This window comes from Xyrauchen texanus, chromosome 20 (assembly GCF_025860055.1).
Source record: "Xyrauchen texanus isolate HMW12.3.18 chromosome 20, RBS_HiC_50CHRs, whole genome shotgun sequence".
In the NCBI taxonomy this organism is placed as follows: domain Eukaryota; kingdom Metazoa; phylum Chordata; class Actinopteri; order Cypriniformes; family Catostomidae; genus Xyrauchen; species Xyrauchen texanus.
The window spans coordinates 12,421,602-12,440,600 of NC_068295.1; the positions used below are offsets into that span (position 1 = coordinate 12,421,602).

At 38.4% G+C, this 18,999-nt stretch overlaps 1 protein-coding gene across 1 annotated transcript in view; it reads right to left on the reverse strand.

Annotated features, from left to right (window-relative positions):
• Positions 1-433: 433 nt before the first annotated feature.
• The window catches only part of LOC127660554 (protein jagged-1b), a 48,918-nt gene continuing 30,352 nt past the window's right edge, over positions 434-18,999 (reverse strand). Inside the window, exons 13-26 of the mRNA XM_052150873.1 lie at positions 18,635-18,785; positions 14,584-14,748; positions 14,139-14,252; positions 13,914-14,027; positions 13,692-13,805; positions 12,643-12,759; positions 11,195-11,222; positions 10,028-10,113; positions 8,932-9,045; positions 7,617-7,726; positions 7,274-7,507; positions 6,370-6,501; positions 6,031-6,178; positions 434-4,023 (exon numbers count right to left, since the gene is read on the reverse strand). Of these exons, the coding sequence (XP_052006833.1) occupies positions 3,569-4,023; positions 6,031-6,178; positions 6,370-6,501; positions 7,274-7,507; positions 7,617-7,726; positions 8,932-9,045; positions 10,028-10,113; positions 11,195-11,222; positions 12,643-12,759; positions 13,692-13,805; positions 13,914-14,027; positions 14,139-14,252; positions 14,584-14,748; positions 18,635-18,785 (2,082 nt within the window). The 3' untranslated portion in view covers positions 434-3,568. The remainder of the gene's footprint in view (positions 4,024-6,030; positions 6,179-6,369; positions 6,502-7,273; positions 7,508-7,616; positions 7,727-8,931; positions 9,046-10,027; positions 10,114-11,194; positions 11,223-12,642; positions 12,760-13,691; positions 13,806-13,913; positions 14,028-14,138; positions 14,253-14,583; positions 14,749-18,634; positions 18,786-18,999) is intronic.

Here is an 18,999-nt window from a genome sequence, read left to right on the forward strand (position 1 = left end):
TTGCACACATTCAGAAGTGGTTTTACTCTTGCCCATTACGCACTGAGATTTGTCCAGATTCCTTGAATCTTTTAACTATATTGTGCACCGTAGAAGGTGAAATGCCCAAACTCCTTCCAATTTGTCTTTGGGGAACATAGTTCTCAAAGTGATGGATTATTTGCTGAAGCATCTGTTGGCAAAATGACAAGTGTTGAATGATCCTTGATCTTGAAGGACTAGGCTGTTTTTGGAGGCTCCTAATAAAGTATACAGTACTATGACGTAATTGCCTCACCTGTGTATTGGTATAATGAAGGATACCAATGCGTGGATCACCCGTTCGTACCTGGCACTTCAGGCATTCCAATTTTAGGTGATCCAAAGTCCGGTGGCGCAGATGGCTATGGCTGACTTTCTCTCTAGAAAAGGGGGTGTTTTCACGGCCTGAGTTGGGCGGTGGGGGTATGTGGTGTTGGGGGCATGGTCGTGTGTCTGTCTGCAGGAGAGGGGGTGTGGTGAGGCTCATCAAGCTGGTTGACAATTTCTAACAGCTGTTTCTCATTACAGTGAGAGCGGAGACTCCGAAAATCATCTGAGCATGCCAGAGAGAGAATGAGTGTGCGGCGTTGCCAACTGTGTACATTATGTGTTGAAGCTATTGAGTGTTTGTGCAGAAGTTTATTTTTGAGGGAAAAACCTGAAAAAGTCTGCTGTGATGCGATTTTGATTAGATTCAGAGGCCTGCGATTGAAAATAAACTGATATTGTGTGCCTATTTTACACAATCAGCGCCTGGCACTTGTACAATTTGAAGAGGACATGCACGTTGACGGAAATGTGTAGTACGATCGATGAAAATACATATGGACATGGCTGGCATGAGTGTGTCAAAATAGTCGTATCTTGAAAAAAAATCAACATTTATGTTTATGCGTTGCATAGATGACATTGCATCTTTGGTTATTTGATCGATACATTGATCCGAACCCCTAGAATTTATTGAATTAATCCTCAAAGATTAAATGTGTAATTTCTGCACCACTAGCAGCACCTAACAGAACTGCAAAAAACAAACAAACAAAAACATTTAATGACTTTTTTTTTAACACGTTTCAAACACTCATCCAAACAGAAAAAGGGTAGTCTTGCCAATGGTTGAACCAATGTTTTTATATCTAGCCCAGTCATGCAGCTCAAACAAACAGATTGCAGAAATTCCCCAGAAATTATACACTTCACTTTGAACTAGATCCTTACACATGACTAACAAACATTGGGAAACCCCTTTTCTACTCAGTTTTTAAAAATTTTTCTACTCGTTGCCTTTTGACTTCCAGGTCATTGTACTGAATACCTCATTGAACATGTGGGGAAGGAATTTTCCCACAGTACAGAGTAGACAGAACCACACAGGGCTGGATTGGTAATCTGGCATACCAGGCATTTTCCCAGTGGGCTGACACACTTTGGGACCGATCAGAGGCGGACTGGCCATTGGGAGAACCAGGACTAAGCTGCAATAAGCTCCCCCTCCTCCCTCCCTTTGGGACAGTTTCTGTGTAAAATCCCAGGCCAATTTCTCTTACCAGTCCACCCCTGGAACCACATATTGCATGTTAACATGTTTAGACTGACCTTGTGCCTCTGACTTACACCATATAACATAACATCAGCATAGGGGCCGTTCAGAGCGAAAACGCTCTCGTTCTTAAAAGTTAGATGTAGTGCAACGAATGGAACAAATCACAGGAGTTTTAACAAATGGTTTTCTTAAAAGTTAAAGTTCTCTTTACTTGACACCATCTAAAAAATTTGTCTAGATTCTTAAAAATGTTGCACTTGGCACATTGGTCAAAAACTTACTTAAAAAAAACAAAAGAAATTGAAAAATATTTTTTGCAGATGGACGCAAAACAGAGTTTTCTGTGAATGGCCCATAAGAGAGAGGACTGGATTTCGAAACATCCATTCTGTTCCATTTGTTGTGCTGCGACTAGTTTTTTTAACACCAAGGCTTTCTTTTTGAACAGCCCCTAAGCCCACTTGTAAAGTAGCACAATAGAGTACAAATCGAAAGCAAACAAGATTGAATTTCTTTTCATACAAAATATTTAATAAATATAACATTCAAAAAATATTGCCAGGAACAAACTAAAAAAAAACTTTACAATAAGATCAAATATGAACATTGAATATTTCCTTGATCTCATAGAATTTACAAATGTAATAAGCATGTTGGTTTGTCGTTTTAGAGAGCCTTGATATAAAAGATTATGAAAAGAACGCTACATGTGCACAGCAATAGAAATGGACTCCTGAAAGCAAGGCAGTCACTTACAGTGTTTCCATTGGCCCCCCTACTGTTCAAGTATTCACAGCCTAGCTTATGACATACTGCAAACCAAAGCTGAAGAGAAATCATATCTGTGAATCATGGTCTGTGTTTGACTCTATTCTCTAATCTGAGAGGATGAACCAACAAGCAACTAAAAAAAAACTCTTGTTCCCTTTTGTTTTTAATTCTTTTTTTTTTTTCATGTGAGGCAAGCAATGTGTCTGCCACCAAGTATCCAAACAAAAAGCAGCTATTATTTTACTTGACCTGCATTGAGTATATGCAAGTAAGAGTTGGCAAATACATACATTAGAAGTTTCAAATATTGAAATATCTGACAATGTATAAAATAATATTAATAATAAAAAAAAAAAACAATTCTCAGGCACACAAATGCCTGTCTTTTTTTTATTTTTTAAATAGACTGCTTTTTCTCTTCAAATTTTGGTATCTGAAACATGAAACAAATGGGTTTGAACAAAGCTAAAGGCTAACAAAGCGATCAAAACTAGACAGGACATATAAATAAAAAAGGAATGATATTTTAAGGCTCTTGATTATTAAGTTAATAAAATCAAATATACATAGTGATTAATAAAAAAAAAATATATACATATCTACACAATTTCTAAATTGACAGAATTCTTCATATTGGCAGCAAATGCTGACCGACATATCCCGCCCCAAGAAAAGAAAAATAATAAATAAATGTTTTGTTCTTTTTATTTATTTCTGACAATTGCTGTGGTGTGTAGCTGTGAAAAATTTCAGAACTAGAAATAAAACCAACTAGAGAGAGTTTCCACAAATCTGCTGGATCAAGAAGAAACAACTACTTTAGCTGTGAGAGCATTGTCATTATAAAAAAAAATAACACTTAAAAACTATTTGCAAACACTATGCAAACTTTTCAGATACTCAAACGTATCCACAAAAATATAGACATTTGAAATGTGTTCTTTTTTATGTTTTTTTTCTTTTTTAACGGAAAACACTCGTGAACTGGTTTCCCATGGATACGAAACACAGCATTTTGTTTTTTCAGCCATCCACAGCAACAATCAATTGCCAGTGTTAAGCCAGCTTGTCAAAACTTAAATTAATACATGGGTTTTAGGCAAACAACAGCCTTAGAGTCCAGAACACAACAGTTTTTAAGAAGTACAACCCCTCCGAGACCCTGCCTAGTGACCAGTACGTGCATGAGGGACAGGAGAAGGGGGTTTGGTTGCACGGCAACACAGCTGCCTGCTATATGATATACTCCATCCTGTTCAAGCTCTGTGCTGTCTCCAAGTCTCTGTTGTCCTGTTTGTTAGTCCAATTTGGGTTTTTGTTAGGTGTTCGCTCCTCTCTCTCCACCAGCGTGTAGGCTGGCTGTTTTGTGAAGCGTGCTTTCTGCAAGTGTTTCTCCATGTCCTCTTCCTCCACCTCAGTGTTATGAGTCCTAATTTTGGCAATGATAGAGTTCTTCCCCTCGTAGTCTTTTATGGCCACACTATTGGCTGCATGTTTCTCAATGGGATTTTTGATTTGGTTGAGCTGCTCCCGCACATTATTGGTGGTATTGTCCTCTGTAGTTGAGGTAGATGCATTGCCATGGGTGTTCTGTTTCCGCCGGCGGTGTATGCACCAAAGGAAAGCCGAGGCCAGGGCAAGGATCCAGAGCACTATGAAGATGGAGCTGAGAAGAGGAACCAGGTAGTCTGAGGAAGATGACCCAGAAGGAAGGTTAAAAAGCATTCACAGAACTACACCAATAACTCACAGCTTTCAAATAATTAGGGTTCCCCCCTTTTTTACCAATTCAATTTCATACCTTACAGTTTCTGGAAACCACATTTTAAAGAGAATTTAGATCCAGACTTATTTGCAAACCATTTCGACCAATCAACAGAAACAAACCAAACTCAAAAGATGGATTTGCTTTTTGAGCAAATTCTACTCAACACAAGCTCTAACCAAAAGCAATATTTAGGCCATTAAATATTGTAAGTCTTGGGTATACTTAGTTTTTACGCATGGTCAGGCGTTCTAGCATTTTCAACATATATTCTGCAGATGACACATACACATACCCAAGGCTATAAAAACTGGGCTGTGCAGACAGTCTGCACGGACCCTGCTAATAACAAAGTTTACATCATGCGCACTGTACGGCATGTGGAAAACAAAGTAGACGTTAGCCTTTAGGAGCAGGGGTCAAGAACCTTTTTTCACTAAGGAGACAATTGTTTTATTTTTGGTTGATGCATTGTTGAAACATTACAAATAGCCTAAAATTAAGAACTAAAGACAATTAGAAATGTAAAGATAATAATAACAATCATAATAAATAAGCATAATAAATTCCCATTTATTCACCCAAAAAATGCTGCCAAATGTGTGTTCTTATCAAATGTGTTTGCATTGCGCTTTGGTAATATAGTCAATGCTGCCTAAAGAAAAGAAAATAGAACTCAATTTTAGGTTCAAGGTGTCTTGTATTATTTTATGACTGAATCACTTTCGTCTTTGTTTAATACACGCATGCACGCACACACACACACAAAAATAGCGTATCCCACAAAAGCAATGATGGCTGTCTTTGTGACTAACAGCATTTCTTGTCATGTGCCACTCTGAGACATCTTACAGGCCACCAAACTTGTTGCGGCTAGATGAGCAAAATTACTTGTGCATGAAATACCTGCATTTGGACGAGGAGCTTGCAAACTACATTGAGCCTTGTTGCATTTTGCGGGTGCTATGTCACACCCTGTGCGCATATAATAAATAACAAAGATTTGTAAAATCACTTGTAGAAAATGCTCTTAACCGCTAAGATCAATAGTTATTGGCAAATGAGGCCCAGAACTCTATGGATGTGCGTGTATCGGCGGCTTTTCTTTCGTCTGTAATTCAAAATATAAATCACACATATTTAGTCAACGCACACCTTTGTGTTTAATTTCTTGTCATATATCACTCCGAGAAGTCTTACAGATCACCCTCCACAGTGGCTGATACATCAGCAAAATTACTCGCCATTGCAATTGAAAAATCTGCATTTGGCGGGTTATTTTCAAACCTTGTTCCCCAGGAGTTGGCTGTGCGACAAATTCAGGAGAATTGGGAGAAAACATTATTTAAAAATTCTCTGATATTTCCAGGTTTAACATGACTGGTAACCACATAAAATGTCTATAAAACACATGCAGCACATCTTTTCCTATGTACTGATGCCATGCCCTGAAGATTAGTACAATTGACAGGGTAGATATAGTTGGAGTTCATACATTTATATAGCGCTTTTCTAGGCACTCAAAGCGCTTTACATAGTATAGGGGGAATCTCCTCAACCACCACCAGTTTGTGCAGAAGTGGTGTAGGAAAATATAGCCACACATCAATATATGGAATAAGAATACAATTTTCCTCTTTTGGGACAAGACAAATAAGTTTCTTAAGTTAGGCAGCGAGTAAGCAGTTTGACAGAAGGAACTTTGGGCTACATTTTTGATTTTACATTCCATGGATTCAATGTCTTAATGCTTCTTTCAGTGGTTGAACAATGCTCAAGCGAGACAGACCAAGAAAAGACTGGCCCTGATGGTCCTTAGTACCTTGGACATGCCACACCTTTCTCCTTAAAATGTCTACACACTTAACTTACTTAAGTCCCATATCCAGCCGAAAGAATTCCAAAACCAGTGTGATGGAGAGGTGCTTACCAGTTTTGGGGCTTGGTGTCTGATGAACACGTACGCCGGTGATTGCTTTGATGATGGTGTTGTTTCCATTGTGCTTGCTCATCAAGTCAGTGATTTGAACTGTAATTTCTTTAATTGGACTCCTGTCAAACATGGGCTCTTCTGTGGACTGCAGAAAAAAAAATGGAGACTCATTAATACCACATTCGATTGCAGATGAAAAACACACCTTTTGTAAATGATATAGGAAATTCTTTACAACATACTCAACTTGAGTTATAAAAGCACTTTTATATTTGGTTCTGCCTTCCTCCCAGCCTTACATGCAGGTTTAACCTTCTATTGAAATGGTGTACTTACAATGCTGACATGAATCTCATTGCTGGCTGAAGAAGATGGCTCACATGTAATGGACACTGCATACTCTGCCGTGAGGTTCTTCAGCAGGTACCAATGCCTCAGCTCATTACATACATGTTCTACGCTCAAGCCCTGTCAAAACAAAAATATCTAACTTGAGTTGGTTCATGATTTTTGAGCCTTTTCCAAATAAATATAAATCACCGGGTAATATGCAAGCCAACCCCAACAACTGCTCCTCAGTTTTTGGGTTTGATTCCCATTGCTGAGCTTACAGTGTGGGCAGAGGGAAAAGACAAAGAATGAAAGAAAGATTTAGTTGGTTGGGGAGAAAGAAAAAGAGAAAAAGACAGCAAGTTTCTTTCCTTGTCAAGTATTAATCCCACTACACTCCTCCCTTATGCATTCTAACTGTTGTAGCCCATTTGAAGAACCACCACAAATTTATATTTGTCACTGTCCTTTGTTGCACTCACTTGTTTTTCGCTCAGCAATTGTTCTTGGCTGGTGGGCAGCCGCCAGTGGTCTTTCTCAAACTTGGGACTAATACGATGACTGCCTCTAAGTACTAAAGCATTACGGGATATTAGCTCAGGAATGCCTGGGTTCGGAAAAGGATACCGAGCCAAGGCTTATTGTACAAGACGTATTTCTTGAGCTTTTTTTTTTTTTCAACATAATAAAAAAGTTTTGGATATGACAACAAAGCTTGCAAGAACTGAGCCTGGAAAACTTCACCCAGGAGGAACATGGTCTCCTAGATGAATAGAACCTGATCTTTCATGCCCCACTGCTCTCTCAGTTCTACACAAAATTACACAAGGGTGGAGGAGACATTTGCAGAAGGGGGAAAACGGCCCAAAAGCTCATAATTCAATCTCTTTTCCTTGAAACTATGACTCACTTGAGGCATATTCTCCTTGTTAAAGGTGAATGTGATGTTGGCACAGCTGTCGTCCTGGTTAGAGAAGCTGGCGTGGCATTTGGAGGGTGGAGGAGGAGCTGGCGGCCAGCATTCTCCAAGGCTGGGGCAGGGTTTCACAAAGCACTGCTCTTCCTTAATGGGTACACAGGATTGGCCAACTGGACACCCACCTTTACCCTTTCCTGCCCGACATGACTTTGGTCCACACCATATCTAAACAGAAGAACAAAATTTGCATTTTCAAACTTCTAAGGAACTAATGTATCCCTATGAGAATGATTAATATGTCCTCAAGAAAATGCTTTTCTGGCTGATAAGTTACCATGGTGCAATGAATCCTTCCATTCTGACACTGGCAGATGTTGCAGTCTTCCTCCCATTTGTTTCCATCTGCAGTTACTTGTCCATTAGCAATACATGGTCTTCCAATGACTGTGAATGACATGGACATGACATTATAACAAGGCCGGTGTCTTGAGGAATGGAGTCCCAACCAGGTACCTGAAGCGATTTCATTAGCTAAAAGAAGTTGTTTTGGGTATTCTATTCAGTGCATGATAGTAAATCCTTCAATTTTGCTTGAAGATTTATTTTGTCTTAATCATGAAAATACATAAATTAATGTCATGTAAGCTATATATGACATATCACATTACATAACAAAAAGAAACAAAAGGTCAAATTTAAACGTTTCTGTTTGTGTTTCCTGTTAGCATGCTAATCGTTTACCCTGCTAAGGTTGCATCCCATCATGAATTCCTTAGAGTTCAATTATCATCCTAAGCTAACTTTTTCTGTGCAAGTACTTCATGTAATGATATAAAAACTTTTAATTTAACACTATATTGTAAATGGATATGTTAATATTGTATTTACTGAGAGTCAAATTAAACATTTCTATCTGTGTTTCCAGTTAGCATGCTAACCAATTAACCTGCTAAACTAACATTCCATCAAGTATTTCCTATGGTTCAATTATCCTACTAAGGTAACATATTCAGCGATAGTACTTTGCATAATTACATCACAACAATTAATTTAATGCTATACGGTATGGTAATACTGTATTTACTGAGTGTATTTATGTGATCGGCTACATGTAAATACAGTAAATAAGACCCAAGCATAATTTATGGTCATTCTATGGGCCTGATAGTACTATCAAAATGTTAGTAGTATTTGATTATAGTAAAAATGTGGAATTTAATTATCTTTTCCATCCATCCATCCATCCATCCGATATGGTAATACTGTATTTACTGACTGTATTTTTATGATCAGCTACAACAGGAATTAGTAATAGACACTTCTGATCAGGCATTACAACAACTACAAGGAGAACAGTATTTTAAAGGTGAAAGGGGAATGTGGGGATTGATCCTTTTCAGTGAAACATTACCACCGTTTAGGTAGTTTCATGTACATTGTCAAACAACCAATTTTGTGAGCTCTTTGAAGAGCTCTAACATTGGCTGTTTATGTCCATGCTTTGTTGTGACAGGAAGGGTTATTGGTGGTAAGTCTCAGTCATTGGGGTCAGGAGATTATCTACAAGAAATGAAGGTCTCCCAAGGGAACAGGTGAGGCCTGTAAGATTATGTGCAGAATCTATTTGCACAAGCTAATATGACTCTCACCTTCTTGACACTCAGGTCCTGTTCTTCCAGGAGGACAAAGGCAGCGATAACCATTGATTTCATCTACACAGGTAGAGCCAAATGCGCAGGGAGACGACTGGCACTCATTTATATCTGAAGGTAGAAGGAGAATCCATTAAAAATCACATTCTGAATTTTCAAATTTGGGAAAAACTTTTCAACATGAAATTTCGATTTCATCTAACATTCCAACATTATTCTATATAAGCATTTCCCAAGCTTTAGGTCTTAGGCACCCCAACAGCTCTATCAGTACATATCAAGGACCTCTCCAACAACACCAAACCAGAAATGTGGAACTTTATGATTACACTGAATAACATTTAGCATTATCATTAATATTGTAAAATTCACACAAATCAATACTATGGGTGAAAAACACTCACCAAGTAGCATGCATATGCTGCTAAAAACAGATTTATAAAAAAGTTGCCAAAATTAAACCAATTAGTTTTGTTTTCTTTCCTTAAAATAATAACTGAATTACTGGATAACTGAATTACTGGAATTTACTGAAATTAGTTATTTTGAGATATATATATATATATATATAAAATCTGTTTTATGGACTTATAGGGTATGCATAACCATGTTTGGGAGTCACTGTTGTACAGTATGCAACCTTTACTTTTGATAGAGGCAAGCTAAAAAGTATGACCTAACACCCTATACTGATGGGCAATAACATCTTGGGCTTAACTGACAGTAACATCATAAGCATGCAGCGTTCATTTGCAGGTTTGAGTGTATCAAACATTTAAGCCTGAGGTATGTCTCTTACAGCCAGATGAAAGTGTTTAAAAGAGCCAAATGAGCCTTCTAATCAGAGCTGCATAACCAGGCTGATTGGCTTTCGTTCACTGCAAGCCAGTTTCTCCCAAGAGGCTGTAAACTTCAGCACTGTAGAATGCCTGAACAGTGCTTTTAGCCATTATGCCCAAAGGGATGGTTAATTGGCAGGCTAGACCATACATTTGCTCCAGCTCTTGTTTGTTTTTGAAGGGACGTATTGCACAATAACAGGGCTGAAAGCCAAGTGGACCAGGATTTGGATCAGGCATCATCTAACACTCACTAATGCGGCAGTCCGGCCCGGCGAAACCAGGGGCGCACTCGCAACGGTACCAGTTTTCACCGTCCACACATGTCCCGCTGTTGTAGCTAAGGAGAGAGAGAAAGACAGAGGGTCAGAGACAGTTCAATTCAGGCATCATTACATAATTATAGAAGAGTAAACAGAATAAGAATAGCAACATTTTATTGAATTTTAACATAAAAATTTACATACAGCAGCCTCAGAAAATATTTGGACACTTTAAAACACATAATGGGCCGTTCACAACAAACAAGTTTTGCATACATATGCGCTGTTTTTCCAGTAGTTTTTTTCTATGCTAACATGCGCTAGACGGACACCCTTGACCGTTGCCCTAGGACTCACTGTTTTTTCAGCATCTCATGCAGGACAGTCAGTTAAACAAACTTCAAAAAGTGCTACTTAAGAAACCTGTGTTCTTTTCTAATCGTTGTGCTGCATCTAGATTTGAAAGTGCTGGAACGCGTTTGGTCTAAAAAGCCCCTGAAACACACTTAATTTAAACAAAATATCAAACCAAGTGGCATCTGCTAACAATTCACACTAGACCTTTTTTCAAAACTAACTTTTAGAAGAAAAAAAAATCTAAATTATTAGTGGATGTATGAAGTACGACGCAGTTACTACAGGTATAGTTCATAACATTAAATATGGACATTTCAGTACATTTGACAACCAGAAAGTGTTCAATTGCTTCTTTTGTAACAATGTATATATTTTTTTTGTATAATTTAAGACATAACAAACCTCTTTTTGTGAAGTGTTTTGCTTGAAAAGTATATCTGAGCCATATTTCTTTAAAATAATTGGAACTTGGTTTAAGTGTCATATTTAAGTGTGGCTTAAGTGTCCAAATACTATAACCTAATCTGTTAAGCTTGGACATCACTCATCAATCCTGCTTACTACATGCAGTATTTTAAATAAGTGAATTCCTGACAACTCAGAATCTTGCTCAGCTCTCTAGCAGATGAACTCAATGTCAAATGCACAATAGGCAGCGATCTGAACGCACCCTTGGAATGACAGAATCTATGGGAGTGCCTCTTTCCCAGCACTGTGTGAGAGTGTGAGAAAGTGCGGCACAGCTGTACAGGCCTGTTTACAGCGGCAGGCTGTGTGCACAAAAGTTTTGCCAGGACTTACCATGGGTGTGGGTTGCAGTCGTTGGTATCTGAAAGAGAGAGGGAGAGGAGAGGGTTTGTTAAACTTCACACCCATGTAAGCGCAGAAGAAAGAACACAACAGTGAACATGTCAGAGCTTGTGTTGGTTTGCGCGTGCGTATGTGTGCACGCGTGGGCGTCAAGCTTGGCTTCGCTAACTGTTGTGTTACTAACAGCTTTTCCTCTACCTTCAGTCATTTTTAAAGGTGTAGTTCACCCAAAAATACACATTTTGTCATTATTTACTCACCTTAATGTCGCTTCTAACCCATATGGCTTTCTTCATTGGAACACAGACTGAGAAATTTGAAGAATACGAACATCTTTTTGCCATTTAATCAAATTTAATAGCTAAAAAAGGACAACAATGACATAAGTAGTCGGTGTGACTTGTGCACTATATTCTATATTCTGAGTGTGATGAACAAATCGATTATTCACCCTCAATGATTTGTGCATTTTAAGATGCTATTCTGCTTACGACAATTGTACAGAGCGGTTATCCGAGTTACTGTAGCCTTTCTGTCAGCTCAAACCAGTCTGGCAATTCTCTGTTGACCTCTCTCATCAACAATGCATTTCTATTCGCAGAACTGCCACTCACTGTATGTTTTTTGTTTTTATCACCATTCTGAGTAAACTCTAGAATCCCAAGAGATCAGCAGTTACAGAAACACTCAAACCAACCTGTCTGGCACCAACAATCATTCCACGGTCAAAATCACTGAGTTCACATTTTCCCCCATTCTGATGGTTAATGTGAAAACTAACTGAACCTCCTGACCCATATCTGCATGATTTTATGCACTGCATTGCTGCCACATATAATGCCAGGAATAAGTAGGTGTACCTATTAAAGTGCTCAGTGAGTGTATATTGCAATTATTTTTCTTCAAATTTCTCCTTTTGCATTCCATGGAAGAAAGTCATACAGTTTAGAGCGACATAAGAATAAGTGAATAATAACACAATTTAAATTTTTTGGTGAACGATCCCTTTAAGACTCCAAGTTTTTTAGTTTATACACATGCCAAGGAGAGAGTGAGAGGTGTACAACAATATATGAAAGAAGCACATTGAAAAATGAGAAGCAGAGGATAGGAGGGTGGGCTTGAGAAAAGAGGGGACATCTGTCTTCACTTTTTCCTCATTTAAATGTTTTTCTTCATAGCTGGCAGCAACCTACAATGTCCAGCCAGTTTGAGTTGAATTGAGAGAAAGAATGGAAAAGAATGAGCAAAAAAAAAAAAGCCAGGAAAGAGGAACCTTCCTTTACTCACCTTTACTCACCTCATGCAAGTCAGAGAGAGAGAGAATGAGAGTTGAAGGAATGAAACTTGAAGAATTAACTTTTAATATCAACACTAGTTCCCTCACACCTTTAAAAGTTACAAGAACCTTTCTAAAGCCCACAGGAAGTAGTACTTACTCTCTGTACAGGTGGGCCCCTCCCAGCCTTCCTTGCAAACGCAGGTGAAGGAGTCACTACTGACTACACAGGTGCCGCCGTTCTCACATGGGTTGGGTAGACAGCTGCTGTTCTTGGCTGCAGAGGAGCCGCAAGAGAGGTCAGAACCCTTTGAACTGAACTTAAGAACTGTACAGATAAACATGACTACAATCCCAACAAGACTGCCACACTTAAAACAGACCTGCTGCATTTTGAAATGTAACCAAGTATTATATTTTCACAATCAAAAAATTGTGAGTGGACTTTAAGCCAGATATGATATTTTCTACATCAAGCCAATTTGTGCAAAAATGCTAGAGCTGAAATCTAAAGGGATTATTTTACAGTTCGTGCCATTTAAAGTAAATTACTGCCAGCACTTTGACAGAAAGTGAGAGAATGTGTAGAAAAGCTGACCCAGTTAAAACCATAAGCTGGACCGATTGAACATGGGCTGTGTAATTTGAGCAATTTTCTCCCGTTCCCCAAGGCAACCTTGCCTTTGGTCTCAAACTGTAATTTTTTCTGAATTACCTAGGATTTAAAAGGAATAGTTTACCCCAAATTCATCTGACATCATTTACTCACCCTCATACTGTTCCAGACCAGTATGATTTTCTTTCTTCGATGTAATACAAAAGGAGATGTTAGGCAGAATGACACTCTTAGTCACCAATTTCATTGTATGAAACAAAAGATGCAATGAAAGTGAATGGTGACCAAGACTTGTATCTCCTTTTGTGTTCCACAGAAAAAAGAAAGTGAAAGGTTTGGAACAACATAAGGGTGAATAAATCATGACAAAATTGTTATTTTTGGGTGAACTATCCCTTTACATTACATGGTCATAATATTTTATAAAAGAGTACAAAAGAGCTGTGTACAAATATGAATTTGCGGTAATGTTTGCCACAGGGGTTTGCTGGAACATTGTATTTTCATAAGGGGGGTTAATGTCAACAGGTTGTATCACATTCTAAGAGAGTGAAACTGAACGGGCGTCACCGAACTTGGTAACTGCTACCAACCTATGTTACAGGTGGCTCCTTCCCAGCCAGGTAAGCATCTGCATTTGAAGATGTCCCCTTCATCATGGCATGTACCTCCGTTGTTGCATGTGGCTTCGTCACATTGGCTATCACCTGAAATTATGATTGATCCAGTATTATATTAGAACTCCATTCATACACGCACATTTTTTTTTTTTTTTAAATAAATAGGTGGGTCATAAGGAAAATAGACTTTCTTACGGGAGTGGCAGGTTTTTCCCTTCCAGCCATTTCTACATTCGCAGTAGAAATCGTTCACCAGGTCTTGACATGCTCCCTTGTTCAGGCAGATGTTAAAGCTGCAGTCATCTATATCTGAAAAAGTGGGGAGAAAAGAATGAGTAGAATTAGCCCAACAAAGCACAAACAATTATAAAAGGTTTGAGAAAGAGGAAACCATAGAAAAATGTGTTCAAATCAACATACTGATTTCACAGTGAACTCCTTCCCAGCCGTCAGCACAAATGCACTGGTATACATTCACTTTATCGATGCAAGTTCCGCCGTTTTGGCATGGATTACTCTCACAGTCGTTTATATCTGAAAAAAAAAAAAAAAAAGATCAGAAGTATTCAGTGGCCATAAATGTAAATCGTTTAAAAGGAAAAACCATTTCCAAACCAGTATGACTTACTTTCTTCTATGGAGCACAAAAACAGGTGCTAGGTAGAATGTTAGTCTCAGTCACCATTCACTTTCATTGTATGGAAAAAAGATTACATGTGAATGATGGCTGAGGCTGTCAGTCCCTTACATTCTTTTGTGTTCCATGGAAGAATGTGAGTTTGGAATAACATGTGTAAGTAAATGATGAAAGAATTGTATTTATGGGTGAACTTTCACTTTAAACAATGCAAGCCTTCAGTCTTACTCTCGTGACAGTAGGTGCCTCTGAATCCTTCCTGACACTCGCATGTAAACTGGCCTCCTGCCTGGCTCCTGCATCGTCCGTGAGGGCCACATACATTTGAGGATATATACCGCACCCCATCAGGTGTGCTGTTAGATGCCATGGCTACAGTGCAGCTGTCAATCACTATAAAATGTACAAAGGAAGAACGTAAGCTTGAGCAATTAAAACGCTAGTTTCATTGCAGGCTAACAGCAAGTGAAAAAACCTAGGAAAACTGTGCATGCAAGTTCCTTTTTTTTTTTCTTAAAAAACCAGGGTTTCCACATTTTTGATCAATGAATTTCTGTGACTTTTCCATGACCTTCCAGAATTATGTGATTGCTGGTTAAGGATTTAAAAGATTCAGACTGATTTCCGAACCAGTTTAGCAGATTCATTGAGAAGGACCAACTACAAAGAAGGATTTGTTCACAAATAACTGTAGTTTTAAAGCACATTTTAAAAAGGAATGTTCCAGGTTCAATACAAGTTCAATCAACAGCATTTGCAGCATTATGTTAATTACCACAGAAAACAAATATCTCGACTCACCCCTTTGTTTGTTTTAACAAAAAGGGGTAATACTAATTCACTTAAAATGAGAGTTAATAGGGTCAGTCCATAAATACTCAAATTCATGTAGTTTCAAAATGTTGGCCACAAGATGTAAACATTATATGTGCTAGCATGATTTTAGTGTGATAAAAATCACCTACTAACCTCATCTGTGTAAATGTATAAAAGTCAATACAATTACATTCTTTGGCTGTCATGACAACGAAGTTGTAATATTGACTATCAAACTTTACACAGATTTTATCACACTACAGTCATGTTTACATGTATAATGTTTACACATCTTTTAGAATTAATTTTGAAACACTGTGTATGTGAATGTTTATGGACTGACCCCATTCACTTCCACTGTAAGTGGCTTACAGTAAATTAGATTTTATTTATTTATTTAACCTGTTAACCTGCACCCCCACTCAGGGGCTCGCAGCTGAAAATGACATACCTGAATTAAAATAAATATAGCTCCTGAGAACAGTGTACCACAGGCACAATTAAGGTCTCTTTGGAAAGAAGACACTTGGCACTCTACTAACAACAAATCAGAGTTGATAATGCTCAAACAAATAAAAAGTTATAAAAGTTGAAGTGCCTCATAAATAATGTGAACTTCAAAAAATGTTTTATTATTTCATGTACAAATATATAAAAATAGACCTGGAGGAATCCAATTACGTAAAGGATTGAAAGCCACAAGTCTCATCAGTTTATATTTCAAATTTGAGGAAGATATAATGAAAAATGGGGTTCCTGCAAGCTTTTTTCCAAGACTATGTCGGTTCCCTTTCTACCTCCCCTGCCTGAGGCACATCCCCAGAAATGACATCCCCAAACTAAAATAATTGTAGTTACTGAACAATTTGCTCTACATGCACAATTTAGACATATTTAAAAAGAAGACACTTTGGAGTTTATTACCCAAATGTAAAAGTTGAAAAAACTTACACAGACAAAAATTTATAGAATTTAAAGTGTCTTGAAGATAATTTGTACTGCAAGTAACATTTCATTATTTTATGGAAAAATCAATGAAAACAAACCTGGATGAATCCAGTTAGGCAATTGATTGAAAGCCACAAGTCTCATCAGTTTATATTTCACATTTGAGGAAGATATTATGAAAAATGAGATTTCTGCAATATTTTTTCCGAGACTATGTCCAGGTACCAAGAAGCCTCCTTGGATACCTCAAAAAGCAACCTAATGATCAAATGTTATGAAGGGTACTGCAAGCTATTTTAGTCATATACACTATTCATACCGATAGTCGCCCATTCAACATTCAATGGCTGGTGATGGCCAGTGATACAGACAGCATTCATATGGATGGTCAGACATAGAACCAACAAACAATCACACTGATAGCCAGCCATCAGACAAGCCATTTGTTTTATATTTGGTCTTTTCAGACCACAATGCATTTACCATATAAATCAAATGGGAAAACAAACAAACACACACACACACACACACACACACACACACACACACACACACACACTCTCTCTCTCTCTCTCTCTCTCTCTCTCTCTCTCTCTCTCTCTCTCACACACACACACGTATAATGTGTGCATGTTACATAGCAACTCACCGATGTAAAATTGGACCATCTTTTCCGTCCTCAAGTATATCACCGTCGTCGCTGTATTCACTCCTCAATTTCGGTCATCGCTGCTTCGAGTGATCTCAAATAAAACACTTCAGCAGAAAAAAAACTTCTTTTGACGATCCATTTGATGAGATAATCCGTCCAGTAAGTAAGACGCGAAAACAGATGTTGACTGGGGAACCGTCTTTTTACTATGGCTCGTTTGTTGTCAAATGACGGGGTGTGGTCACAGCCTAATTCGCAGGTTAGAGTGGCTGATTCAAATAAATAAAAAAACATCTTGTTCGCGAGGAATTTAAACTTCCCGGATATCGTTGGAATCGTGCACTGCTTGGCTACATTTTCTATCAGTCATATCATTTCAATTCTTTCATTGGCTTTCGTTTGTAAAGACAAAACAATAGGATCAGCATATCATGACGTCAAAAAACTGACGGCAGTGTTTGGATATTTCGACCTATATATTGCCTATCTTTGTATTTGTGTGTGTGTGTGCGGTCTTAATTTGTTCATTACACTCTAAGCAACACACCCATATAACGTTCGGCTACCGGAGTCTGTTTTTATGCATAATTTTATTGCATAACCGACAAGTATGATACTTCACCCTGAAGAAACTCGATGTAAACAAAGGAATAACCATCAATGTTACAACGTTATTGTTTCTTTGGACTAAAAATGCTCTATGGGATGTTATTCAGTGGACCCTCACCTTTCCATCCAATCTGGAACTTTTAGCAGTGGATGCGTGTGTGGCTCGTTATTACGACACTACTGGTAAGTACTCCGTTTTTGATTACGTTTGTTTGATCTGTATTGCTTACATAAATGCAAGAAATACATTCGTTATAAGCTTTTCATCGAAAAACAGAGCTCTATCATCGATGCTTGAGGCTTACACCTTTAAAATGATATATAGTTTGCCAAGATTAATGATGTTCTTTCACGTTAAATCTATTCATAAACATTAAACTGGGGGGGGGGAGGGACTCTTCGGTGCGACTGCGCACTGGTGCAGGTTAACAGGTTAAAAGGAGGGGCGAGATGAAATCATTTTTTGTGGTAATGCCACAAATTCTGTTAATGTACCTTTACTTGTTTTGAACCCAGAACATTTTTAAAGCTGATGGAATATTTTAGTGCCTAATATTACTGGGAACATTTATTTCCATTATAGTAATTTGCATGACTTTTCCAGCCCTGGAAAAATATGATTGAAAAATTCCCTGTTTTTTACAGGTTGTACATGACCACGAAAACCCTGAAGAAGTCTTGTGATACTACAATTCTGTACTGCTGTTTAGAAATCCAGGCAAATTATTTAGATCTTGTCTGGTTCACTTTACAGTGAAATTCCTGTACCTCTACTTTTGCAGTGTAGAGTGGGTGATGAGGCCCTATAATGCACATAAACCCTCATTCTCTTCCATGAGTTGAAAGAAACATGATGGCCTTATCTAGCTGTGGGGTTGGTCTGACACACACACACACACACACACACACACACACACACACACACACACACACACACACACACACACACACACACACACACACACACACACACACACACACACACCCAAGGCAGAGAATCTCACCAAGTCATTACCACAAGAACACACACAGAGCTCTTAAGAAATGGGCAAACTTTCAGGATGATTTGGGAAGGGAGAAAAAGTGTGTTTAAGAGACTGTGTGTGTGTTTCCTTTTCTTTCCCCCTGAAGGTGGTGAGAGAGAACATGGTCCTGTAATCTAATCTGTAATCTTTACTCAGCAGTTGAACAATGGCATGCAACTCGTGGATCACAGGTTTCAATGGCGGTTTAAAGATATACAATGATTCTCACCTTGGCATGATGTGGTTCGACAATGGTCCTTTAGGTGCGAGCAGTTTTTGCCTTCGTAATCATCGGGACATTTGCAAAAGTAGTCCAATGCAATGTTGAAACATTGTGCACCGTTCTGACATGGGCTGGGCTTGCAGTAATCAATATCCAGCTATACCGGAGAAGGATTTAGAATAGGAGAAAAAGAGCTCAATGATGAGGGAAAAATGATATTCAGGCATTTTTGGATTCTTAGAAAACACAGAGCAACAGCCTCCACACAGGGCTTGCCAGGAAACAGCACACCAAACTGCTCAGGGAATGAAAACTAATACGGAGAATATTTTCAAGAGGTAGCCAAACCCTACCGGCCTCAAAACTATCCC